Source organism: Lepus europaeus, chromosome 4, assembly GCF_033115175.1.
Source record: "Lepus europaeus isolate LE1 chromosome 4, mLepTim1.pri, whole genome shotgun sequence".
Taxonomy (NCBI): Eukaryota; Metazoa; Chordata; class Mammalia; order Lagomorpha; family Leporidae; genus Lepus; species Lepus europaeus.
Window position 1 is genome coordinate 139,443,226 of NC_084830.1, and position 26,584 is coordinate 139,469,809.

The window sequence follows — 26,584 nt, forward strand, 5'->3', positions numbered from 1 at the left end:
CCGTGTGCATCAATAAGGTAGCGCAGGGGAAGAATAAGCATAAAAATGCAAATTGTAATTACATTTCTAAACACTATTATCTATGACAAAAAAAATGGCATATGCTCCAGCAGTAAGACTGACAGAAGGTAAGTCTAATAATTTCAATTGTCACTAATGTTAAAAAATCATATAACCACCTATATTTTAGTATATCTTCACAATGCACATATTACCTTGCCCTTAACTGAATTCCAAATTTATCATAATATAAAGTTTATCAAATGAATACAGTTTCTCTTAAAGTGTACATACAAAAAGATCGCTTAGATAACTATGTTATTTTCATGGACAATGAAGGAAAAAAATTCTGTCACGTAACAATCCAACAGTTTCTTCCTTTGGTCAAATATCCACTTAGCACCAATTTCTGGGTCAACATTTTTCTTCCCCATGATTGACTGATTCATTCATTCACTGTTTTCAAAGGCAGAGAGAGTGACAGAGTGACAGGGAAAGAAAGAAAGAAAAAGATCTTCCATCTGCTAGTTCACTTCCTCAGTGGCTGAAATAGCCAAATGTGGGTCAGACCAAAATCAGGAACCACGAAGTCTACCTGGTCTCCCACATGGTGGCAGCTGCTTAAGTACCTGAACCATCTTCTGGGCCTTCCCAGATCCCTTAGCAGGAAGCTGGACTGGAAGAACTTGAACTAGCACTCCAATATGGGATGCCAGCAATGCAAGCAGTGGCTTAACCTGCTGCACCACAACGCCAATTTCTGGAGCAACATTTTGAAGTAATTAATTACTATGAATAAATTAGTTCCTTCTTGTAAACACTGTAACTAAACTTAAAGCAAAATAATAATGAAGAAATTCATACAACCACATCCAATGAACTTATATCATTATTTATAAAAAGCTACCACACAATTTACTAACAAAATAAAGATGAATACAAAGCAAAATTGTAAGATATTATTTTTCATCTATTAATTTAAATTCACAAGAAAAAAGTTACCTGAGGTGTAAGGTCCTCTTAAAAACTGGTGATAGGAATGTATTCTGATAAAAACTTTGGGGCTTTGGGGACCAATTTTACAATAGTTATCAACATATTTTAAAGATTTATTTATTTACTTGAAAGAATTACAGAGGGAGAGAGACAGATCTTCCATCCACTGGTTCACTCCCCAAACAGCTGCAACAGCTGAGGCTGAGCCAGGCCGAAGGCAGAAGCCAGAGCTTCTTCTGGGTCTACCACATGGATGAAGGACCCAAGCACTTGGGCCACCTTCCACTGCTTTCTCAGGTAAATAAGCAGGGAGCTGGATTGGAAGTGGAGCAGCCGGGACTCAAACTGATGCCAGAATGGGATGCCGGCACTGCAGGCAACAGCTTAATCATTTACACCACAGCATCGGCCCCAGTTATCAAGATTGCAAATTCAAAAAATCTTTGTAACTCTGCCTTTCAAATAAATAAATCTTTTAAAAAAAAAAGATTGAAAGTCAGAGTTACAGAGAGAGAGAAGGAGAGGCAGAGAGAGAGAGATGTCTTCCATCTGCTGGTTCACTCCCCAATTGGCCCCAATGGCTGCAGCTGCGCTAATCTGCAGCCAGGAGCCAGGAGCTTCCTCTGGGTCTTCCCAGGCAGGTGCAGGGGCCCAAGGACTTGGGCCATATTTTGCTTTCCCAGGCCATAGCAGAGAGCTGGGTTGAAAGTGGAGCAGTAAGGACTCGAACCGATGCCCATATGGGATGCTAGCTAGCACTGCAGGCAGTGGCTTTACCTACTACACCACAGCACCAGCCCCAAATAAATAAATCTTTAAAAAAAATTCAAATATCCTTTGACCCAGTCATATTGCTTTCCAAAAATCTGTGCTATAGAAATACTTCTACAATGTACGAAAAGTTGCAGATATATAAACATATAACAACAGCGTTAATTGTAATGTTGAGAAGCTGGATATAATCTAAGCATCCTTCAATATGGAATTAATAAAATGAATTATGATATATCCAAGCAAGAGAATTACTACTATACTCTTTCAAAAGGAGACAGATAGGGGCCAGTGCAGTGGTGCAGTAGGTTAATCCTCCACCTGTGGCACCAACATCCCATATGGGCGCAAGTTTTAGTCCCGGCTGCTCCTCTTCCAATCCAGCTCTCTGCTGTGGCCTGGTAAAGCAGTAGAAGATGGCCCAAGTCCTTGGGCCTCTGCACCCGCATGGGAGATCTGGAAGAAGCATCTGGCTCCTGGCTTCGGATTGGCGCAGCTTCAACCATTGCAGCCATTTGGGGAGTGAACCAGAGGATGGCAGATCTCTGTCTCTCCCTCTCAATGTCTGTAACTCTACCTCTCCAATAAATAAATAAAATCTTAAAAAAAAAAATAAAAAGGAAACATATCACAGCCACTGTGGAAAACAGTATGGAGAGTTCTTTAAAAAAAAAAAAAAAAAAACTAGCTATATGATCCAGCAATCCCATTATTGGGTATATACCCAAAAGACATGAATCCACTGTATCAGAGAACTACCTGCACCACCATGTTTACAGCAGCATGTTGATAATAGCCAAAATACAGAATCAATTAAGTGATCTACAATCAGATCAATGGATAAACAAAGTAAAATAAACATAGTATTATTCAGCTATATAAAAGAATGAAATTCTACCATTTGCATCTAAACATATGCAACTAGAGGAAATCATGTTGAGTGAAATAAGCTGAACACAGAAATAAGCTAAATCTCCTATTTTCCCTTATATATGGAGCTAAAATTAAAAAAAAAAAAAAAAAAAGATCACAGGGGCTGGTCTTGTGGCCTAACAGGTTAAGCTGCTGCCTGCAACAACAGCAACTCATACGAGCACTGGTTCGAGGTCCCACTGCTCCACTTCTGATTCAGGACCCTGCTAATAGATCAGGGAGAGTAATGGAAAATGACCCAAATGCTTAGGCCCCTGTACCTACATGAGAGACCTGCAGGAAGCTCCTGGCTCCTGGCTTCAGCCTGACCCAGCTCTGGTCGTTGTGGACATTTATGGAAGATTTTTCTGCCTCTTCCTTTTTCTCTCTGTAATTCTGCCTTTCCAATAAATAAATATCTTTAAAAAAAAATCATAAAGGCAAAACAAAAAAAGAAAGGCCTGTGTGTATCAGTATTGTTGTAAATATAAAACTTTCATATCTTAGTCAAACCAATGGTTCAGAATAATACACTACTTGAGACAGGTGCTGTGGTACAGCAGGTTAAAGCCCTGCCCTGCAGTGTCAGCATTCCATGTGGGCACTGGTTCAAGTCCTGGATGCTCCACTTCTGATCCAGCTTCTTGCTAATGCACCTTGGAAAGTTACAGAGGATGGTCCAAGTCCTTGGGATCCTATACTCACGAGGGAGAACCAGAAGAAGCTCCTGACTCCTGCCTTCAGATCAGCTCAGCTCTAGCCAATGTGGCCATTTGGGGAGTGTACCAGTGTATGGAAGACCACTCTCTCTCTCTGTCTTAACCTCTCTGGAACTCTTTCAAATAAATAAATCTTTAAAAAAAAAAATTAAAAAAAGTGATATACTACTATAGTTTTAATGACTGCAATTATTTAAAAATCTGTATAATGAGTGAAATGGACATCTTTTTATTTGATCATTGTTTATAGCTTTACCCTATAATCCCAGCAAGCTCTGATCTTTTTACTTGTTCAAGTTTATTTTTTTTTTTAAAGACTTACTTTATTTGAAAGTCAGACTTAACAGAAAGAAAGAAAAATCTTACATCCTCTGGTTCACTCCCCAGTTGGCCACAATGGCCTGGGCTGGAGCAGGCCAAAGCCAGGAGCCAGGAGCTTCATCCCATCTCCCACGTGAGTGTAGGGGCCAAAGCACTTGGGCCATCCTCTGCTGCTTTTTCCAGGCACATTAGCAGGGAGCTCTATCAAAAGTGAAGCAGTCACTTAAAACTGGCACCCATATTGTATGTTACAGGTTGCAGCTTAACCAGCTACCACCACAACACCTGCCTCCTTAACTATTTAATGGAGCATTAAATCTTTTACTATAATGTGAATTTTAAAGGTGAGAGAGACAGAAAGAAGGAAGGGAAGAGAGAGGGAGGGAGGGAAGGAAGGAAGAAAGGGAGAGAAGAAGGGAGGGACAAGAGAGAGGGTGGGAGGAGGCAAAGTATTATATTCTTAGAATTTTATCTATGGGGGCCAGCACTGTGGCTCACTTGATTAATCCTCTGCCTACGGTGCCAGCATCCCATATGGGCGCCGGGTTATAGTCCCGGTTGCTCCTCTTCCAGTCCAGCTCTCTGCTGTGGCCCGAGAGGGCAGTGGAGGATGGCCCAAGGGCTTGGGCCCCTGCACTCGCATGGGAGACCAGGAAGAGGCAACTGGCTCCTGGCTTCAGATCAGTGCAGCGCCAGCCGTAGCAGCCATTTGGGGAGTGAACCAACGGAAGGAAGACCTTTCTCTCTGTCTGTCTCTCTCTCTCACTGCATATAACTCTACATGTCAAATAAATAAATAAATAAATTTACTTATAAAATTCATGGAATCTGTTTTCAGTATTAATATCACATTAACATGATAATTGTCCTTGAAGTAAATATCATGCATTTGCTGTGACCCTAAGAAGCTGATGTCTTAACAAATTACTTAAAATAATAAGAAAATAAAAAGGAGAAATATTGACATATATTGTCATGGGAGAATGGTCACCAAAAAAAATAGTGGGAAAAGTTTTACTTTTGTGTAGTATGATCTTACTTCATTTAAAAAGAATATGTTCAAGGGCCTGGCAATGTAGCGCAGTGGGTTAAAGCCCTGGCCTGAAGCACCAGTATCCCATGTGGGCGCTGGTTCTAGTCCCAGCTGCTCCTCTTTGGATCCAGCTCTCTGCTATGGCCTGGGATAGCAGTAGAAGATGGCCCAGGTCCTTAGGCTCCTGCACTGTGTGGGAGACCCAGAGGAAGCTCCTGGCTCCTGGATCCTGGCTCCTGGCTCCGGATTGGCGCAGCTCCAGCTGTTGCGGCCATCTGGGGAGTGAACCAGTAGATGGAAGACCTCTCTTTCTGTCTCTACTTCTCTCTGTAACTCTTTCAAATAAATAAAATAAATCTTAAAAAAAAAAAAAGAGAGAACATTTCAATATATTAAGAGGGGGAAAGTATGAAAGTTCATTAAAACCCTGACAGACCATGGAAAGACTTTATTATTTACTTAATACATTTCATATTGCCTTAGTTACTTTATAATGCTCTAAACTGATAACTTTAAAAAGAATTTTTTTAACTCTTATTGATATATTCTTAATTTTCTCTAAACATCTTTATTTTCAATTTCATTTTGTTTAAAATAGTGTCAAGAGAAGCAGGTATTGTGACGCGGCACATTAAACTTAGGCATGGGATACGGGCATCCCATAATACAGTGCCTGGTTCAAGTCCAGGCTATTCCACATTTCTGATCCAGCTTTTCTACTAATGAGGTTTGGGTGGAGCAAATGATGTCCCAAGTACTTGAGTTTCTGCCACCCACAAGGGAGACCCACAGGTAGTTCATGGCTCCCGGTTTTGGCCTGGATCAGCCCTGGTTCTTATAGGCAATTGGGGAATAAACCATTAGATGGAAAATTCTCTTTCCCTCTCTCCCTCCCCATATCTCCCTTTCTCTGTCACTCTGTGTTTCAAATAAACAAATTAAAAATGTTAATGTCAAAGCTGGTATTGTGGCACTTCAGGTAAAACTGCCAGCTGTGATACTAGTATCCCATATAGCACCAGTTTGTATTCCAGCTGCTCCACTTCCAAAACACTTCCCTGCTAACTGTCTGGGAAAAGCAGTGGAAGATGGCCCAAAGAATCTGGACCCCTGTCACAAACATGGGAAACCTAAATGGAGCTCCTGGCTGCTGAATTCAGCATGGTCCAGCAATGGCCTTTGTGGCCTTCTGGGGAGTAGACAAACACATAGATCTCTCTCTCCTTCTCCCTCTCTGTAACTCTTTCAAAATAAATTTAAGAATCTTAAAAATAAATAAATAGGGGCCAGCACTGTGGCGTGGTGGGTAAAGTTGCCGCCTTCAGTGCTGGCATTCTATACGGGCGCCAGATCAAGTCCTGGCTACTCCATTTCGGATCCAGCTCTCTGCTATGGCCTGGGAAAGTAGTAGAAGATGGCCCAAGTCCTTGGGACCCTACACCTGCGTGGGAGACCCAGAAGAAGCTCCTGGCATCGGATTGGTGCAGCTCTGGCCGTTGTGGCCAACTGGGGAGTGAACCAGCAGATGGAAGACCTCTCTCTCTCTCCCTGCCTCTCCTCTGTGTAACTCTGACTTTCAAATACATAAATAAATCTTTTAAAAATAAATAAATAAGCTCTATCTTCCTTAAGAAGGTCTATTAATATCTAGCACAATCTCACAATTAAAAACCCAAATATAAGTCTAAAAATTCCTCTAACATGCCATAGGCTCAACAAAGTGGCCATAAAACAAATGAAAATACTGAAGCTCAAAAGAATTTTTCATTAAATAATTGACTTGCACAAAGACACATTATTTTAAAACTCATCTGACAATTTGGATACGATACCATATTCAACCTATCCAAAAATGTCTAGAGTTTAAGTGTCAATACACAAAAATTTAAAATTAAGTAATTTATGATACTTCCTAGAAGACCAAGAATAATTATTTTCAAGCTTTTTTTTCTTCCTAACATTCTGGGATTCTCATTTTTATCTTGACCCAAAAGCAATGAAAAATGCTTAATGCACCAGAAAAGAGTAAGCCTGGAGGCCGGCGCCGTGGCTCAACAGGCTAATCCTCCGCCTTGCTGCCCCGGCACACCAGGTTCTAGTCCCGGTCGGGGCACCGATCCTGTCCCGGTTGCCCCTCTTCCAGGCCAGCTCTCTGCTATGGCCTGGGAGTGCAGTGGAGGATGGCCCAAGTCCTTGGGCCCTGCACCCGCAAGGGAGACCAGGAGAAGCACCTAGCTCCTGGCTTTGGATCAGCGCAGTGTGCCTGCAGCAGAGCACCGGTCGCAGAAGCCATTGGAGGGTGAACCAATGGAAAAGGAAGACCTTTCTCTCTGTCTCTCTCTCTCACTGTCCACTCTGCCTGTCAAAAAAAAAAAAAAAGAGTAAGCCTGGAATGAGAAACCTGAGGTAACAAGAAGAATGGAAATGGATTAAAAATCCTTAATCAGGGATCACACATAGTAGTACAACATGGGTGAAGTTTCAATCTGAACCAGAGAATAAAGATGTACTATCACCAGAAAACAAACCTGCACTTGGGAGGCAAAAGACATAAGTCTAGGGGCCGGCACTGTGGCGCAGTGGGTTAAGGCCCTGGACTGAAACGCCAGCATCCCATATGGATGCCAGTTCAAGACCCAGCTGCTCCACTTCCGATCCAGCTCTCTGCTATGGCCTGGGAAAGCAGAAGATGTCACAAATCCTTGGGCCCCTGCACCCACGTGGGAGACCTGAAGAAGCTCCTGGCTCCTGGCTTCGGATCAGCATAGCTCCAGCCGATGTGGCCAATTGGGGAGTGAACCATCAGATGGAAGATCTCTCTCTCTCTCTCTCTCTCTCTCTCCCCTCTCTGTGTAACTCTGACTTTTAAATAAATAAATAAATCCTTAAAAAATAGATAAATAAAAAGAATTAAGTCTAGAAAAGAGCAGAGAGAACAGCGCTGTGGCACAAAGGGTTAATGCCCCAGCCTGCAACACTGGCATCCTAGATGGGCACCAGTTCGAGTCCTGGCTGCTCCACTTCTGATCTAGCTTCCTGCTAATCCACTTGAGAAAGCAGTGAAGGATTGCCCATGTCCTTGGGCCCCTGCACCCACATAGGAGACCCAGAAGAAGCTCCTGACTCCTGGCTTCGGATTGGCTCAGCTCCAGCTATTGTGGCCATTTGGGGAATGAACCAGCAGATGTAAGACCACCATCCCCCGCCACTGCCTATCTGTAACTTTGCCTTTTTTTTTTTTTTTAAAGATTTATTTATTTTACTTGAAAGTCACAGTTACACAGAGAAGGAAAGTTAGAGAGAGAAAGAGAGAGAGAGAGAGGTCTTTCAACCGCTGGGTCACTCCCAAATTGGCCACAACGGCCGGAGCTGCAATGATCCAAAGCCAGCAGCCAGGAGCCTCTTCCAGGTTTCCCACGCAGGTGCAGGGGCCCAAGGACCTGGGCCATCCTCCACTGCTTTCCCAGACCATAGCAGAAAGCTGGATCGGAAGTGGAGCAGCCGGGTCTCGAACTGGTGCCCATATGGGATGCCGGCATTGCAGGTGGCAACTTTACCTGCTATGCCACACTGCCGGCCCTACCTTTGCCTTTCAAATAAACAAATAAATCTTAAAAAAAAAAAAAAAAAAAAATTACTATCCCTGTCCTAAATTCACCGGTCATCTACTAGATAATTAAAGATTTTGTTCAAACTAATTGTAACCTTATCTCAGTTCCAAAAATACACAATAGATGATCTAAAAATCACAGACAAAGTTTAAGGAGTTTAAAATTAATATCAGGTAAATATTCATAACACAATATCTGAGAATACTATAAAAATGTTCAATTTCCTTTACATTCCAGCCTCACTTTATTCATTATTTGTTGAAATGAAATAGGTTTTTCCCTTTAATATGAAATATGTAGGCCGGCGCCATGGCTCACTTGGCTAATCCTCCGCCTGCAGCACCGGCACCCCGAGTTCTAGTCCCGGTTGGGGCACTAGATTTTGTCCCGGTTGCTCTTCTTCCAGTCCAGCTCTCTGCTATGGTCCGGGAAGGGAGTGGAGGATGGCCCAAGTGCTTGGGACCTGCACCCACATGGGAGACCAGGAGGAAGCACCTGGCTCCTGGCTTCAGAGCGGTGCAGCACGCCAGCCGTAGCGGCCATTTGGGGGGTGAACCAATGGAACAAAGACCTTTCTCTCTCTCTCTCTCTCTCACTGTCTAACTCTGCCTGTCAATCTCTCTATCTAACTCTGCCTGTCAGAAAAAAAAAAAAAAGAAATATGTTAAAAGGTGACTATGGCGGCTGGTGCTGTGGCACAGCAGGTTAGAGCTCCAGTTTGCAGCATTAGCATCCCATATGGGCACCAGTTCAAGTCCTGGAATGCTCCACTTCTGATCCAGCTCTCTGCTATGGCCTAGGAAAGCAGTATAAGATGGCCCAAGTCCTTGGGCCCCTGCACCTGTGTGGGAGACCCAGAAGAAGCTCCTGGCTCCTGGCTTCAGACTGGCCCAGCTTCAGTTGTTATAGCCATCTGGGGAGTGAACCACTGGATGGATGACATCCCCCCACCCTGCCTCTGTCTCTCTATAACTCTGCCTTTCAAATAAATAATTTTCAAAAAAAAAAAAAAGTGACTATGAAATTATGTTTACTGGGAGGGAGCACTGAACTTGGTTGTTAAGATTCTCATAGCCTTCAATAGAGTATTTGCGATTCCTGGCTCTTGCTGATTCCAGCTTCATACTAATGCAGACCCCAGGAGGTAGCAATAATGCCTCAACTATTTGGATTCCTGCCACTCACATTGGAGATCTGGGTTGCATTAGTGCCTCCCAGCTTTGGCCCTAGTCATAGCCCAACCCTGGCCACTGCAATCATTCAGGAAATGATTCCGTGCATGGGTAGGCTTCCCCTCTGGCAAATATTTTTTCCTTAAAGATGTATTTATTTATCTGAAAGGCAGAGATACAGAGAGGCAGAGGCAGAGAGAGAGAGGGGTCTTTCATCTGCTGGTTCATTCCTTAGGTGGCCGCAATGACTGGGGCTGCACCAATCCTAAGTGAAGAGCTTCTTCCGGGTCTCCCACATGGGGAACAGGGGCTCAAGCACTTGGGCCACCTTCTATTGCTTTCCCAGGCAAAAGCAGAGAGCTAGATAGGAAGTGGAGTAGCCGGGACTCAAACCGGCACCTATATGGGATGCCGGCACTGCAGGCAGCGGCTTTACCAGCTATACCACAGAACTGGTCCCTGCAAATATTCTTTTTAAAAGATTATTTTTTTAAATAAAATTACACTGAATAAAGGAACCAGAAACTGGATGAAATTTTCTATATGTATCTTCATCTAGATTATTATTATTAATATTTTTTTTTTACAGGTGGACAATGACAGAGACAGAGAGAAAGATCTTCCTTTGTCGTTCATTCACCCTCCAATGGCCACCGCGGCCGGCGTGCTATGGCCAGCCCACTACACTGATCCGATGGCAGGAGCCAGGTGCTTCTCCTGGTCTCCCATGGGATGCAGGGCCCAAGCACTTGGGCCATCCTCCACTGCACTCCCTGGCCAAAGCAGAGAGCTGGCCTAGAAGAGGGGCAACCGGGTCAAAATCTGGCGCCCCGACTGGGACTAGAACCCGGTGTGCCGGCGCTGCAAGGCGGAGGATTAGCCCACTGAGCCACGGCACCGGCAATAGATTAAATTTTTATGCACATATAAATACATTAAGAGATCAGATAAAGAGTGTGTTAGGGGGCCAGCGCCATGGTTTACTTCGTTAATCCTCCGCCTGCGGCGCTAGCATCCCATATGGGCACCGGGTTCTAGTCCCAGTTGCTCCTCTTCTAGTCCAGCTCTCTGCTGTGGCCCAGGAAGGCAGTGGAGGATGGCCCAAGTGCTTGGGCCTCTGCACCTGCATGGGAGACCAGGAGAAAGCACCTGGCTCCTGGCTTCAGATCGGCATAGCTACGGCAGTAGCAGCCATTTGGGGGGGCGAACTATCTCTCTCACTAACTCTAGCTGTCAAAAAAAAAAAAAAAAAAAAACAGAGTGTATCAGGGCAATAGTTTTACCTACAGTTAAGCCAACAGTTAGGATGCCTATATCCCATGCTGGAGTGTCTGGATTCTAGTTCCAGCTCCGTTCGCAATTCCAGCTTCCTGCTAAAGTGCTCCCTGTGAAGCAGATAATAGCTCTAGTGATTGGCTCCTTGCCATCAATGTGGGAGACCCGGACTGAGTTTTCAGTTCCTGACTTTAGCTTGGCTCACTCCTGGCTGTTGTTCACATTTGTAGAGTGAAATCAGCGATGGGGGAGCACACTCTGTCTCTCAAATAAAAAAGAGATAAAATTATCTTTTAAAGAGAAGGGCCAGCATTGTGGCACACTTCATTAAGCTGAGGCTTGTAATCCTGGTATCCCATATTGGAGTCCCAGTTGTTCTGCTTCCAATCCAGCTTCCTGTTTATGGACCTGGGAAACCAGCAAATGATGGCCCAGGTGTTTGTCCCTGCCACCCACATGAGAGGCCCTGGATGGAATTCCTGGCCCCGGGCTTTGGCCTGCCCAATCCTGGCTATTGTAAGCCATTTGAGGAGTGAACTAGCAGACAGAAGCTCTCTTTCTGTTGCTCTACCTTTCAAATAAACAAATCCTTTAAAAAAAAAAAAAAAAAAAAGGAGTGTCAAACAAAGTAAACGTTGCAGAGGCCATAAACAAAGATCAGAAAATGTGGGGTGCCGGCTCCGCAGCTCAATAGGCTAATCCTCCGCCTTGTGGCGCCGGCACACCAGGTTCTTATCCCGGTTGGGGCACCAGATTCTGTCCCGGTTGCTCTTCTTCCAGGCCAGCTCTCTGCTGTGGCCAGGGAGTGCAGTGGAGGATGGCCCAAGTGCTTGGGCCCTGCACCCACATGGGAGACCAGGAGAAGCACCAGGCTCCTGCCTTCGGATCAGCGCGGTGTGCTGGCCGCTGTGCACTGGCCGCAGCGGCCAGTGGAGGGTGAACGAACGGCAAAGGAAGACCTTTCTCTCTGTCTCTCTCTCTCACTGTCTAACTCTGCCTGTCAAAAAAAAAAAAAAAAAAAGAAAAAGAAAAAGAAAAAGAAAAGAAAGAAAGAAAGAAAATGTGGGGCAGGTGGTTGATGTAGAAGTTAAGACACAGTTTAAGACACCATATACCACACTGGAGTGCCTGGGCTCAAGTTCCAGTTCTCCTCCCAATTTGAGCACACCTTGGGAGGCAGCAGTTAAAAACTCAAGAAGCTGGGTTCCTGTCACCCATCTGGGAGTCTCAGATTGAGTTCCCAGATCTAACTTTGGCTAGGCCCAATCATAGCTTTTGTGAGCATTTGAGGAACGAACCAGAAGAAGGAAGAATCTCTGTCTTTGTCTGTCATTCAAATAAAAAAATTTATTTTTTATTTTTTTGACAGGCAGAGTGGATAGTGAGAGAGAGAGACAGAGAGAAGGGTCTTCCTTTTCCATTGGTTCACCCTCCAATGGCCGCTGCGGCCGGCGCACCGCGCTGATCCGAAGCCAGGAGCCAGGTGCTTCTCCTGGTCTCCCACGCGGGTGCAGGGCCCAAGGACTTGGGCCATCCTCCACTGCCTTCCCGGGCCATAGCAGAGAGCTGGCCTGGAAGAGGGGCAACCGGGATAGAATCCGGCGCCCCAACCGGGACTAGAACCCGGGGTGCCGGCACCGCAAGGCAGAGGATTAGCCTGTTAAGCCACGGCGCCGGACTAGACTTTTTTTTAAAGAGATGAAAAGAAAAACCAAAAAAAAAAAGTACCTGCTGCTTCCAGCAAAGCTTCTAGTCGTGCCTGAGTCTCTGGATCCACAGTGCGTAAGTCTGCTCCTTCTGTAGTACTGGATAAGAATATCTCCGAGGTTGTTTTAAGTACTGGGTTATCCAAATCTTCTTGGTCCAAAATAAATGATTCAACCTGTTTATAAATGAAAGATGTAATATCCATGAAACTGACTATCCACATAAGAACAACTAAAATTTAAGGTAACGTAACTTACTTGGAATTTAAATGTAAGCAAATAAACTACCATCGAAACACAGGATTATGGGAAAGGATTTGGAGGAAAGATTCAGACTGTTTGCCTAGCTTCAGACACGACTACAGGTATAAGTCAAATACTCTATAGCCTTCTGGAGAGTAATATATCTTCTGTGCCTAGCAAAGAGCATGAAAAGTACTTCTTTCTTTTTTTTAAATGAAACAAATACATGAACTTAACTGCTGGGAAGATATATACAGGATTAGATTTTTATTTTATTTATTTATTTTTTTGACAGGCAGAGTTAGACAGTGAGAGAGAGTGAAACAGAGAGAAAGGTCTTCTTTCCGTTGGTTCACTCCCCAAATGGCTGCTACGGCCAGCGCGCTGTGCTGATCCGAAGCCAGGAGCCAGGTGCTTCCTCCTGGTCTCCTATGCAGGTGCAGGGTCCAAGCACTTAGGCCATCCTCCACTGCCTTCCCAGGCCACAGCAGAGAGCTGGAATGGAAGAAGAGCAACCGGGACAGAACCAGCACCCCAACCAGAACTAGAACCTGGAGTACCGGCACAGCAAGCAAAGGATTAGCCTAGTGATCCACGGCACCGGCCCAGTATTAGATAGTTTTTAAAAACCTAATAACATACTAGGTTGCTAAGGCCCAGTTTATTTCTCATACAGTTTATTGAATAAACATTAACCCACTATCAAATATCTAGAAACCTTTAGACACTTAGACAGGAATGCTCCATGAAGTTATAAACCATATCTGGTACATAGTACATATTCAATACATAGTTGTTGAAATGAATGAATGAATGGTATAAGGAAAAATCAACTTGCAAAAAATAAACATGTAATTTCAGACTTCAGATCAAGCCCAATTTCAGATCAAGTCAATTATGAACAATTTTTTTTAAAATATGCACATTCTTTCTACAAAACAATCGGAAATGTATATCAAAATACTTTAAAAATGTCATGCCATTTGATCCAGTAATTCCATTTTAAGGAATCAATCCTTTAAAAACTAGGGCACACATTAGGTATCATGATTAAAGCACTACTTGGGACACCTGCATCCCATGTGGAGTACCTAGGTTAGAGTCCCAGTTCCCCTTCCACTTCCAGCTTCCTGCTAATACACACCCTAGGTGGCAAGCTAGAAATGGCTTCAGCAGCTGGGTTCCTACCACCAAGAAGGGAGACCAGGATTGAGATCTGGCTTCCTGGCTTCAGTTTTGGGAAGTGAACCAACAAGTGTAGGATCTTTCAAAATAAAATAAATAAAATTTTTTTAAAATGTATGTCACGGCCGGTGCCGTGGCTTAACAGGCTAATCCTCCGCCTAGTAGTGCCGGCACACCGGGTTCTAGTCCCGGCTGGGGCGCCGGATTCTATCCCGGTTGCCCCTCTTCCAGGCCAGCTCTCTGCTATGGCCCAGGAAGGCAGTGGAGGATGGCCCAAGTCCTTGGGCCCTGCACCCCATGGGAGACCAGGAGAAGCACCTGGCTCCTGGATTCGGATCAGCGAGATGCGCCGGCCGCAGCGGCCATTGGAGGGTGAAGCAACGGCAAAAAGGAAGACCTTTCTGTCTCTCTCTCTCACTATCCACTCTGCCTGTCAAAAAAAAAAAAAAAAAAGTATGTCACAAAAAATTTATCTGAAAGCCAGACAAAAATTATTATGAAAGGACATTCATTGTAGTGTTCATTAAAATAATTATAGGGAATTTTGTAAATGTACTTTGTACATCCACATGGCAGACAATTATGCAATCATTAAAAACAATGTTTTGGAAGCACTCTTAATAGCACAAGAAAACATTCATGGGGCCAGTGATCTGGTGCAGTGGGTAAAGCTGCTGCCTGCGACACGGGTATCCCATATGGCCACTAATACAGGTCTTGGCTACTCCATTTCCAATCCAACTCCCTGCAAAAATGCCTTGGAAAGCAGTGGAGAATGGCTTAAGTGCTTGGGACCCTGCACCCACATGGGAGACTCAGAAGAAGCTCCTGGCTCCTGGCTTTGGACAGGCCCAGCTCTGGCCCTTGGGGCCATTTTGGGGATGAATCAGCAGTTCAAAGATCTCTCTCCCTCTCAACTCTGCTTTTCAAATAAATAAGTACATTTTAAAAATATATATTCGTAAAGTGAAATTCACAAGAATGAAAATATATGTTTACTTTGCTAAAAGTTTTATGTGCGTATGTATGTAAATATGAACTGATAAGTATGTGCATATATATTCAGAGTACATATATTTATATACTTAACATGTCCACTAATTTGTAAATATGCAAGGCCATGAAGTTAACATATTCGTAGACAGAATTTTTTTTTTAAGTATTCTATTGGCCGGTGCCGCGGCTCACTAGGCTAACCCTCCACCTGCGGCGCCGGCACCCCAGGTTCTAGTTCCGGTTGCCCCTCTTCCAGGCCAGCTCTCTGCTGTGGCCCAAGAGTGCAGTGGAGGATGGCCCAGGTGCTTGGGCCCTGTACCAACATAGGAGACCAGGAGGAAGCACCTGGCTCCTGGCTTCAGATAGGTGCAATGCACCAGCCGCAACACACCGGCTGTAGTGGCCACTTGGGGGATGAACCAACGGAAAAAGGAAGACCTTTCTCTCTGTCTCTCTCACTGTCTAACTCTGCCTGTCTAAAAACAAACAAACAAAAAATTTTTTATTTATTTGAAAGGCAATGTTGGGGCCGGCGCTGTGGCGCAGCAGGTTAACACCCTCGCCTGAAGCACCAGCATCCCACATGGGCGCCGGTTCAAGTCCCAATTGCTCTACTTCTGACCCAGCCCTCTGCTATGGCCTGGGAAAGCAGTAGAAGATGGCCCAAGTCCTTGGGCCCCTGCACCTATGTGGGAGACCTGGATGAAGCTCCTGACTTCAGATCGGCGCAGCTCCAGCCATTGCATACATTTGGGGAGTGAACCATCACATGGAAGACCTCTCTCCCTCTCTCTGCCTCTCCTCTTCTGTGTAACTCTAACTTTTAAATAAATACATAAATCGTAAAAAAAAAAAAAAAAAAAAAAGAAAAGAAAAGAAAGAAAAAAAGGCAATGTTACAGAGAGATCTGTAACATCTGTAACATCTGCTGGTTCACTTTCCAAATAGTCACAATGGCCTGGATTGGGCCAGGCTGAAGCAAGGAGCTTGTTCTTGATTTCCCATGTGAGGACGAGGACAGGATCCCAGGCTCTTGGGCCATCCTCTGCTGTTTTCCCAGGTGTGTTAGCAGGCAGCTTGATTGGAATCAGAGCAGCCAGAACTCAAACTGGCACCCATATGGGATGTGGCTTCACAGGCAACAGCTTAACAATGCCAGATTTTAAAAAACAAGAATGCTGGCTGGCACCGTGGCTTAACAGGCTAATCCTCCGCCTTACAGCGCTGGCACACCGGGTTCTAGTCCCAGTTGGGGCGCCGGATTCTATCCCGGTTGCCCCTCTTCCAAGCCAGCTCTCTGCTATGGCCCGGGAAGGCAGTGGAGGATGGCCCAAGTCCTTGGGCCCTGCACCCCATGGGAGACCGGGAGAAGCGCCTGGCTCCTGGCTTCAGGTCAGCGTGATGCACCAGCCGCAGCGGCCATTGGAGAATGAATCAACGGCAAAGGAAGACCTTTCTCTGTCTCTCTCTCACTATCCACTCTGCCTGTCAAAAAAAAAAAAAAAAAAAAAAACCAAGAATGCTGTGGCATGGCAGATAAAGCCACCATCTGCAGTGCCAGCATCCCATATTGGCACTGGTTCAAGTCCCAGCTACTCCACTAAGATCCTGCTCCCTGCTAATGTGCCTGAAAATGGAGTGGAGAATGGCCCAAATCACTAGGCCCTTGCACTCACTTGAGACCTGGAAGAAGCTTCTGACTCCTAGCTTTGGATCAGCCCAGCTCCAGCCATTGTAGCTATTTGGGGAGTGAACCAGCAGGTGGAAGATTTGTCTCTCCCTCTCTCTCTCTCTGTAACTTTACCTTTCAAATAAATAAATAAATCTTTAAAAAGAAAAAAAAAATTAAGGTAATACAGTTAATAAATGGCAAAATCAGCTTTCAACCAAGGCCAGATGGCTTCAGATTCCATGCTCTTTAACCACTAGGGCATAATAGCTCACAAATTTATAAGCAAAAAACAACAGTATCTAGGCTGATTTTTTTGCTAGTTGGCCATGAATTTTTACGATGGACACCAAATTGAGATCTCCTAATAAAATTTGTAAAGTGAAATGGTTAAAGTTGAAATAATTAAACATATATATTATATATTATATTTATTTATATATCACTTTGTTATATCATTTATATCACTTTATTACTTAGTGATATACTAAATACCATAAAGTCATAAAACATTATCTTTAACTTCAGCCATAGTAACATTGAGCCATGAGCCATGTATTATACTGAAACACAACCTTATTTTTTTTTTTTTAAAGATTTATTTATTTGAAATACAGAGTTACAGAGAGAGACAGAAACAGAGAGAGGTCTTCCATCTGCTGGTTCACTCCCCAGATGGCCGCAACGGCCGGAGATGTGATGATCTGAGGTCAGGAGCCAGGAGCTTCTTCCAGGTCTCCCACGTGGGTACAGGGGCCCAAGGACTTGGGCCATCTTCTACTGCTTCCCCAGGCCACAGAAAAGAGCTGGATCAGAAGAGGAGCAGCGGGACTCAAACTGATGCCCATATGGGATGCCGGCACTTCAGGCCCGGGCTTTAACCCATAACACCACAGCACCAGCCCCAACACAGCTTCTAAAACATGTAATTATAAACACAACATTCTAGATCTAGTTCCATATCAACAGATAAAATGTAGACAATCAGTCGTCAAAGAACCTTGAAAGGTAACCCTGTACAACAGAGAGCTTGTTGAAAGGCAAAAAAATTATATTTGTAGATATATAAATCTGCCACTGGAAATTCTTTTTAATAAAGATGGTACATTTTTATGTTAACGTTTCCATGAGGTTTCAAAAAGCTCACAGAAATGGCCAGCACTGTAGTGTAGCAGGTAAAGCTGCCGCCTGCAGTGCCAGCACCCCATATGGGCATCAGTTGGAGTCCCGGATGCTCTTTTTTTTTCTTTTATTGGAAAGGTAGAGTTATAGACAGTGAGAAAGAGAGAGTAAGGTCTTCCTTCTGTTGGTTCACTCCCCTAATGGCCACCACAGCCAGCACTACACTGATCCGAAGCAAGGAGGCAGGTGCTTCTTCCCGGTCCCCCATGCGGGTGCAGGGACCCAAGGACTTGGGCCATCCTCCGCTGCTCTCCCAGGCCACAGCAGAGAGCTGGACTGGAAGAGGAGCAATCAGGACTAGTACCCGGTACCCCAACCAGGACTAGAACCTGGGGTGCTGGCGCTGCAGGCGGAGGATTAGCCAACTGAGCCACGGCACCGGCCTACTTTTTTTTTTTTAAGATTGATTTATTTATTTGAAAACCAGAGCTACTCAGAAAGAGGAGAGGCAGAGAAAGAGAGAAAGAGAGAGAGAGAGAGAGAGAGAGAGGTTTTTCATCTTATGGTTCACTCCCCAATTGGCCCCAATGGCCAGAGGTGCACTGATCTGAAGCCAGGAGCCAGGAATTTCTTCCAGGTCTCCCACGCAGGTACAGGGGCCCAAGGACTTGGGCCATCTTCTACTGCTTTTCCCAGGCCATAGCAGAGAGCTGGATCAGAAGTGGAGCAACCGGGTCGCGAACCAGTGCCCATATGGGATGCTGGCACTTCAGGCCAGGGCATTAACCCACTGCACCACAGCGCCAGCGGGATGCTCTACTTTCAATCAGCTCTCTGCTATGATCTGAGAAAGCAGTGGAAGATGGCCCAAGTCCTTGGTCCCCTGCATACCACATGGGAGACCCAGAGAAAGCTCCCGACTCCTGGCTTCAGATTGGCCCAGCTCCAGCAGTTGCAGCCATTTGGGGAGTGAACCAGAGGATGAAAGACAACTCGCTCACTTGCTCGCTCTCTCTCTGCCTCTGTCCTCCCACTCCCTCTCTATAACTCTGCCTTTCAAATAAATAAATACTTAAATAAAAAAGTTCATGGAAAGTGTGTATTATGAAAAAACTGTATGGTTTTCAGAATCTTTTGCACCAAAGTAAATTTATCTTTTCATTCCATTTTCAATGAATTTTTGAAGTTATCTTGTATTTTATAAATATGTGTTATGTAACATTTAAAAAAACCTAAGTAAGGATTTCCAATTCTCTCCCATTAATTTTCCATTTGCTTAAGGCCTATACTACACAATGTACCATGAGAATACAAAAATGTGGCAGAAGAAATAAGGAAGATTCTAACAAGTACTACAAATGGCCTCAAAGAGAAATAAACAGTACAACTATATGCATTTAAAGGGGGAGAAATAACTTCCAGCTCTAGTTATCTATGAAGACCATGGACAAGAAGCAGCATTTGAAGACTTCGAAGGATGCAGAGAACTTCATTAAGAGGTCAGATAAATGGGTGAAGGAGGCTGTGGTGCAGCAGGCAGTGCCGGCATCCCATATGGGCGCCTGTTCAAGATCCGGCTGCTCCACTTCCGATCCAGCTCTCTGCTATGACCTGAGAAAGCAGTAGAAGATGGCCAAAGTCCTTGGGCCCCTGAACCCATGTGGGAAGACTCAGAGGAAGCTCCTGGCTCCTCGCTTCAGATCAGTGCAGCTCCAGCCATTGCAGTCATCTGGGGAGTAAACCAGGGGATGGAAGATCTCTCTCTCTTTCTCTCTGCTTCTCCTTTTCTGTGTAACTCCAACTTTCAAATAAATACATAAATCTTTTTTTAAAAAAGTATTTCAGGTACAGCAAGGAATGAAATCAATTTTTAAAAATGCTCAGAGTGGGAGCCAGCGCTGTGGCATAGTGGGCTAAGCCTCCACTTGTGGCCCCAGCATCCCATTGGGCACCAGTTCTAGTCTTGGCTGCTCCTCTTCCTATCTAGCTCTCTGCTATGGCTGGAGATAGCAGCAGAAGATGGCCTAAGTGCTTGGACCTCTGCACCTGCACAGGCGATTCAGAAGAAGCTCCTGGTTTCAGATCAGCTCAGCTCCAGCCATTGCGGCCATCTGGGGAGTGAACCAGCAGATGGAAGACCTTTCTCTCTGTGTCTCCCTCTCTAACTCTACCTCTCAAATAAATAATAAAATTAAAAGAAAAAAAAGTTTTAGGGCTTAGAAATGCATTGGCGAAGTGAGGAATGCTCTGCTCCAAAAACAGTAGTTTCTTATGCATTAGTACTGAAATGGTGTAACCAACTATAGAAAACAATCTGACAGCACAAAAGTTAAACAAAGAATTACTATATGACCCAATTATTCCACTCTTTGGTATATAAACCTAAGAAAAATGAAATACAAATATTTGTAGTGACATTATTCATAATAGGCAAAAAATGAAAAAACCCCAAATATCCATTGACCAATGAATGGCTAAACAAAATGTGGTACAGCCATACAATGAATATCATTCAGTCATAAAAAGGAATACATACTGATACATGCAGTAATATAGATAAACCTCAAAAAAAACAGTGAAAGAAGTCAGACACAAAAGGTTACATATCACATGAATTCAGTTATATGAAATGTTCAACATTGGAAAATCCAGACAGACAGACTATATTAGCGGTTGCCTGGGGAATCAGAGAGGGAAGAATGCGAGGGGCTGCTAATGAGTCTGATGTTTTTTCTTTTTTTGGAATGATGAAAATATTCTGAAATTATTCTGCTGCAAAACCATCACCTCACAAATATACCAAAAGTCACTGAAATGTGACTTTAAATGCTAATTTGTATGATATTTAAAGTATATAATAATTGTTTTTTAAACAGACATAAAGGTACCTAGAATACAACTATGGTATTAGACAAGAAAGAACAACTGAGAATACTGCATTACATCATATAAAAGTTGCCTCCCTGGTCACTATCACTAGGCGGAGAATTAGTAACAATGCTCTCCTGGGTGTCAATAATGTCAGCATCACAAAAAACAACACATTTCTAAATGCTTGAAAAGAATCAAATTCAGAAGAAAAACACAAAACAGAAATGTGTCCCCTGTCTTCAGAAAGCCTAATAACTATTCTTTGAAAAGCACAACACCTAAGACAATTTCCTGAATTATTCTATGTCTTTAAAGTGCATATAAATCAACAGGCAACTGGGATTAATAGAAAGAATACTGCACTAGAAAGCAGAAGAAAAAAGTTCAGTATCAGCTCCATAATGTATTGTAACTTCAGGTATCTCATGACTTTCCTTTATTTTAAGTATCATTCAAAACTCAACCTTTCTGACATTCAACTTTTTCAGCAATAAAGACAACATCTGCTCCTATGTTACAGTGTTATCGAAATGGTAAAACAAGGTAACATAGGTAAAAGCATTTTGAAAATAATAAAATTTTGGCATAGTAGTTTAGCTATCCCTTAGGAAACCTGACTACCTGGGTTTAAGTCCCAACTCTGCTTCCAGCTTCCAGTCCATGCATGCTCTAGGAGGCAGCAGGTAATGACTGAATTATTTGGGTCCCTGCCACCACCATGGAGACCCAGATCGAGTTCCAGGCTTATGGCTTTTACCTGGCCCAGTCTCTGTTGCTGTGGGCATTTGGAGGGTAAACCAGTAGATTAAAAAGTCAATCTCCATCTCTTTGCCTTTCAAATTAGTAAAAAAAAATTTTTTTTTAAAACCAGTGTATTACTCATGAAATCTGTACTCATTATATAAAAGTTTTCTTTGGAAGAAATAAAACCAACTGTATAAAAATAATTTTTATGGGTCAGCATTATGGTGCAGTGGGTTAAGCCACCACTTATGACACCAGCAGCCCATATGAATGCCAGTTGGAGTCCCAGCTGCTCCACTTCTGATCCAGCTCCTTACTAATGTACCTGGGAAATCAGCAAAAAAAGGTCCAAGAGTTCCTGGCTCCTGGCTTTGGCATGGCCCAACCCTGGCTGTTGCAGTCTTTTGGGGAGTGAACCTGAGGATGGAAGGTCTCTGTCTTTCTGTGTCACTCTGCCTTTCAAATACATAAATCCTTTAAAAATATATAATTTTCAGAATGTAGTTCTATGTAATTACAATTCTTTTGTCCAGTCTCTCAACACAGTGTCTATTTTCTGTACCTTTCAAAACAGGACAAATCATACTGACTGAGAATCTAGCATGACCCATTTTTATCAACATTTACTTGAATTTTCAATTCTGGTTTTAGGCAATTTATATTTAAGATATGACTCACAAGATCAATGTTTTTAAATTTACTTATTGGAAAGGCAGACAGAAAAGGAAACAGAAAGACAGCTCTTGCATCTGCTTGTTCATTCCCCAAATCCCCAGGGCTGGACCAGACTGAAGCCAGAACCTAGGAACTCTAGTGGGATATCCTATACAGGTGGCAGGGACCCACCCAACCATCACCTGCTACCTCCCAGGGTATTTATTAGGAGGAAGCAAGCTAGAACTGGGAGCAGAGTTGGGACTTGAACTCACACACTGGAATATGGGATATGGGCATCTTAACTGCTGTGCCAATTAACTGCCCCTAAGATCAAATTTTAAATATCCACAAAACTTGTTTTCCATCTGATGGTTCACTCCTCAAACGGTCATGACAGCTTTGGCTGGGCCAGATCAAAGCCAAGAGCCTGGAATTCCATCTGAGTTTCCCATGCGGTTGGCAGGGACACAAGCACTTAGGCCATCAATTGCCTCATCCTCAGGCACATTAGCAAAGAGGTGGATCAAAAGTCAAATAGCCAGGACTAGAATGGGTGCCTGCACAAGCAGTAGCTTAACCCACTGCACTCCATGCTGGTCCCTCCATTAACTTTTTGAGGATCCCTCATATCTTACCAGATAAACCTGCTGAATCATACTCTTGCAATTCACATTTCATTACCTCAAAAAATATGGGGTAGGGGCCAGCACTGTGGCATAGCTGGTAAAGCCTCGGCCTACAGTGCTGGCATCCTATATGGGCACTAGTTCAAGTCCCGGCTGCTCCACTTCCTATCCAGCTCTCTGCTATGGCCTGGGAAAGCAGTAGAAGATGGTCTAAGTCCTTGACCCTCTACAACTGTGTGGGAGACCCGGAAGAAGCGCCTGGCTCCTGGCTTCAGATGCGCGCAGCTCCAGCCATTGTGGCCAGTTGAGGAGTTGAACCAGCAGATGGAAGACCTCTCTCTGCCTCTCCTTCTCTCTGTGTGTTAACTCTGACTTTCAAATAAATAATATATATATATATATATATATATATATATATATATCAGGGCAGTCAAGATGAAGATCAGGTACAGCTAGCTATCTAGAGATGTTAAATATGACCAATTCTGTATATTCAATATAAAAGGCTTGCTGATAGTACAAAAATGTCCATATATGACAGATAAGCTTAACATAATGGTATATCTAATAAAATTAGTATTCATCCTGCAAATGAATATAAAAGGCTCTTACTTTCTTACATATAGCTAAAGAGCATGGCAATTTCCTTACTGCCTAATGATACTATTAACATAGCTCATCTCTATCCCACAGCTACATTCAGAAGTAAATAAATACATCCACTTACAAAATACTATTTTTGCTAATTTCAAGTTTTAAACATTGTAGAATCTTTTTTTTTCTGATTAGGTACAAGAATAAAAGATGAAGGAAAAAGAGTGGTCAGGAATATGGCCAATCAAAAACTACATAATTTCCCTTTACAGTTATCTCTCCTGAAATTCTGAAGACTAAAAACTTTGTCTTCCTCCTCAAAGGTCTTCCCTTCAACTTTCCTTTTTAAAAAAGCATGTGGCTTTTAGTTTCAATTAAAAGAAATAAAGGGCAAGACAGTGGGAAAAGGAACAAAAACTCAGTCACATTTATATCACATTTTGACATTTCATAAATGAACCACTGGATGGCAATAGTTACCAAGAGAGACTGACCACAGACTCAGTTGTTACCACCAAAAGAACTCAGTCATCCTGGTCCAAATCTAGTTAGAAAAATTTAGGCCAGCCCGTGGCTCACTTGGCTAATCCTCCGCCTGTGGCGCCGGCACCCCAGGTGCTAGTCCCGGTTGGGGCGCCGAGTACTAGTTCTGGTTGCTCCTCTTCCAGTCCAGCTCTCTGCTGTGGCCCGGGAGGGTAGTGGAGGATGGCCCAAGTGCTTGGGTCCCTGCACCCGCATGGGAGACCGGGAGGAAGCACCCGGCTCCTGGCTTCAGATCGGCATAGCACTGGCTGTGGCAGCCACTAGGGGAATAAACCAACAGAAGGAAGACCTTTCTCTCTTGTCTCTCTCTTACTGGCTATAACTCTCTGTCTCTCTCACTGTCTAACTCTGCCTGGCAAAAAAAAACAAAAAGAAAAAAAGAAACAAAAATCATTTATTAATCCAGCTATAGATTTAACCAAAACTCATTCCCCTGGAAAATAATTTGTACCAATTAAGCAGTACATCCTAGTAGTGTAGTTGGCATTCAAACCAGCACTCTGATACAGGCCAACTGAGCCACAATGCCCACCCCACGCACTCTACTTTAAATTGGAATCATTATTAATACCAATTTTCAGAATGCTGGTGGCTTACTACTGATTTCTACCCAGAACAGCAAAACAGAATAGGCTAGTATTCCAAGAGCAACAAAGGTAATTACACAAACTGAGAACTCCAAAGGCAAAAAAAAAAAGAGAGAGAAAGCCATAATTACACAGCAATTCCTTTTTGCAAAAAACAAAACACAGAACTTCAAAGTTTCAACAGTAGCATCCACTGCAAACATGCCCCAAGAGCCATTTGAAGAAAGTAATATAGTTGGAATTCAGGGCCCAATATGACAAATTTAGGAATAAATTTCTGACGAAAAGTCTAATATAATCAGCAACATCTTGAAATACTAGAAGGAAAAGCCTGTATTCATTAACATAAAATCCTTTTAAGCTTCCTTTCTAAAAAAATTTATTTATTTATTTATTTGAAGAGAGGGAGGGAGATCTTCCATGTGCTGGTTTACCCCTCAAATGGCCCCAATAGCCAGGACTGGATCAGGCTGAAACCAGGAGCCAAGAACTCCATCTGGTCTCCATGGTGGGTGCCAGGAACTCAAGCACTTGAACAATCATCTCCTGATCTCCCTGGTGCATTAGCACAGGGCTTGACCAGACATGAAGCAGCCAGGACTCGAAACAGAGACTCTAATATACGATGCTACCTTAAGTGGTAGCAATCCACTGTACCACAATGCCCAACTCTCAAGCTTCTTTCTACAAAGAATAATATATTTCCAATGTCAGATCCATAACCTCTGGTCAAAGTACCTAAGTAGCATCTTGGGATATCCAAATTGGTTGGCTTCACCACAGCCCAAAAGAGAATCATCACATTTTTCCTAATTGTTAAGTTAAAGCTGAAGAACAATAACTATACCTTACTCAACTACAAAAACACCATTTTAAACTACAGCTTTAATACAGAATCTAAACTATAATATACTTTTAATACATCATTCTAAACTATAGTTTTAAAACAGAAACTATCTCTTAAAGTCTAATTAAAGATGGGAGAGAAAGGTTTTCTAAGAAAAAAAAAAAGCTACCAATGCCTTTAAAAAAAAAAAAAAAGACTATTACCTGCTTAAAAAGTTTTTAAAATAATAGGCCACCACTAATAAAATACCTCATATGTATCAGCATTTTCCATCCAATCATCTTTTTTTTTTTAAAGATTTTATTTACTTATTTGACAGTGGAGTTACAGACAGTGAGAGAGACAGCGAGAAAGGTCTTCCATTGGTTCACTCCCCAAATGGCCACAATGGCCAGAGCTACGCTGATCTGAAGCCAGGAGCCAGATGCTTCTTCCTGGTCTCCCATGCAGGTACAGGGGCACAAGCACTTGGGCCATCCTCCACTGCCCGCCCGGGCCACAGCAGAGAGCTGGACTGGAAGAGGAGCAACCGGGACCAGAACCCAGTGCCCATATGGGATGCCAGAGCTGCAGGCAGAGGATTTACCAAGTGAGCCATGGCGTTGGCCCCCATTCAATCATCTTAACTACTCCATGAAACAGATTAAACAGTTTCCATTTTAAGTAAGTGAAATGAAAAGTTAGTTACCTATCAAGATCACATAACTATGAACGAGTCTGAACACATGTCTGAGAATCTACTCCCTTTTCACCACAAATTGTACTACGTGAACTCTGTAAAAAACAGAATATAACTAAATCAACTACTAAACCAATGGAATAACCAGAGAATCTACAACTGTTCTAAGGTCACAAACAGTATTAGAAAAAACCTTTTAAATTTAAAACTAAATGTAACTGAGTATCAAGTTAACTAACTTAAAGCTGTCAGGGTTCTCAAAGAGTCAAATACTTCGATTTAGTAAACTGTAACAGCTATTAAAATATTTCTAACCAGCATACACACAAGAAAAAAAAAATGCTTGTGGCCGGCGCTGCAGCTCAATAGGCTAATCCTCCGCCTTGCAGCGCCGGCACACCAGATTCTGGTCCCGGTTGCCCCTCTTCCAAGCCAGCTCTCTGCTGTGGCCAGGGAGTGAAGTGGAGGATGGCCCAAGTGCTTGGGCCCTGCACCTGCATGGGAGACCAGGAGAAGCACCTGGCTCCTGGCTTCGGGTCAACGAGATGCGCCGGCCGCGGCGGCCATTGGAGGGTGAACCAACGGCAAAGGAAGACCTTTCTCTCTCTCTCTCACTATCCACTCTGCCTGTCCAAAAAAAAAAATGCTTGTGCCACCAAAGGTTTTTTTTTTTTTTTAAGAGAGACTGGGGCTAGTACTGTGGCT

At 43.5% G+C, this 26,584-nt stretch overlaps 1 protein-coding gene across 7 annotated transcripts in view; it reads right to left on the reverse strand.

Moving 5' to 3' along the window:
* The window catches only part of ANKHD1 (ankyrin repeat and KH domain containing 1), a 149,632-nt gene that overhangs the window by 99,813 nt on the left and 23,235 nt on the right, over positions 1–26,584 (reverse strand). For all 7 annotated transcript variants that reach the window (XM_062189010.1, XM_062189014.1, XM_062189011.1 and 4 more), the window contains exon 2: positions 12,539–12,692. In XM_062189010.1, coding sequence (XP_062044994.1) covers positions 12,539–12,692 — 154 coding nt within the window. The remainder of the gene's footprint in view (positions 1–12,538; positions 12,693–26,584) is intronic.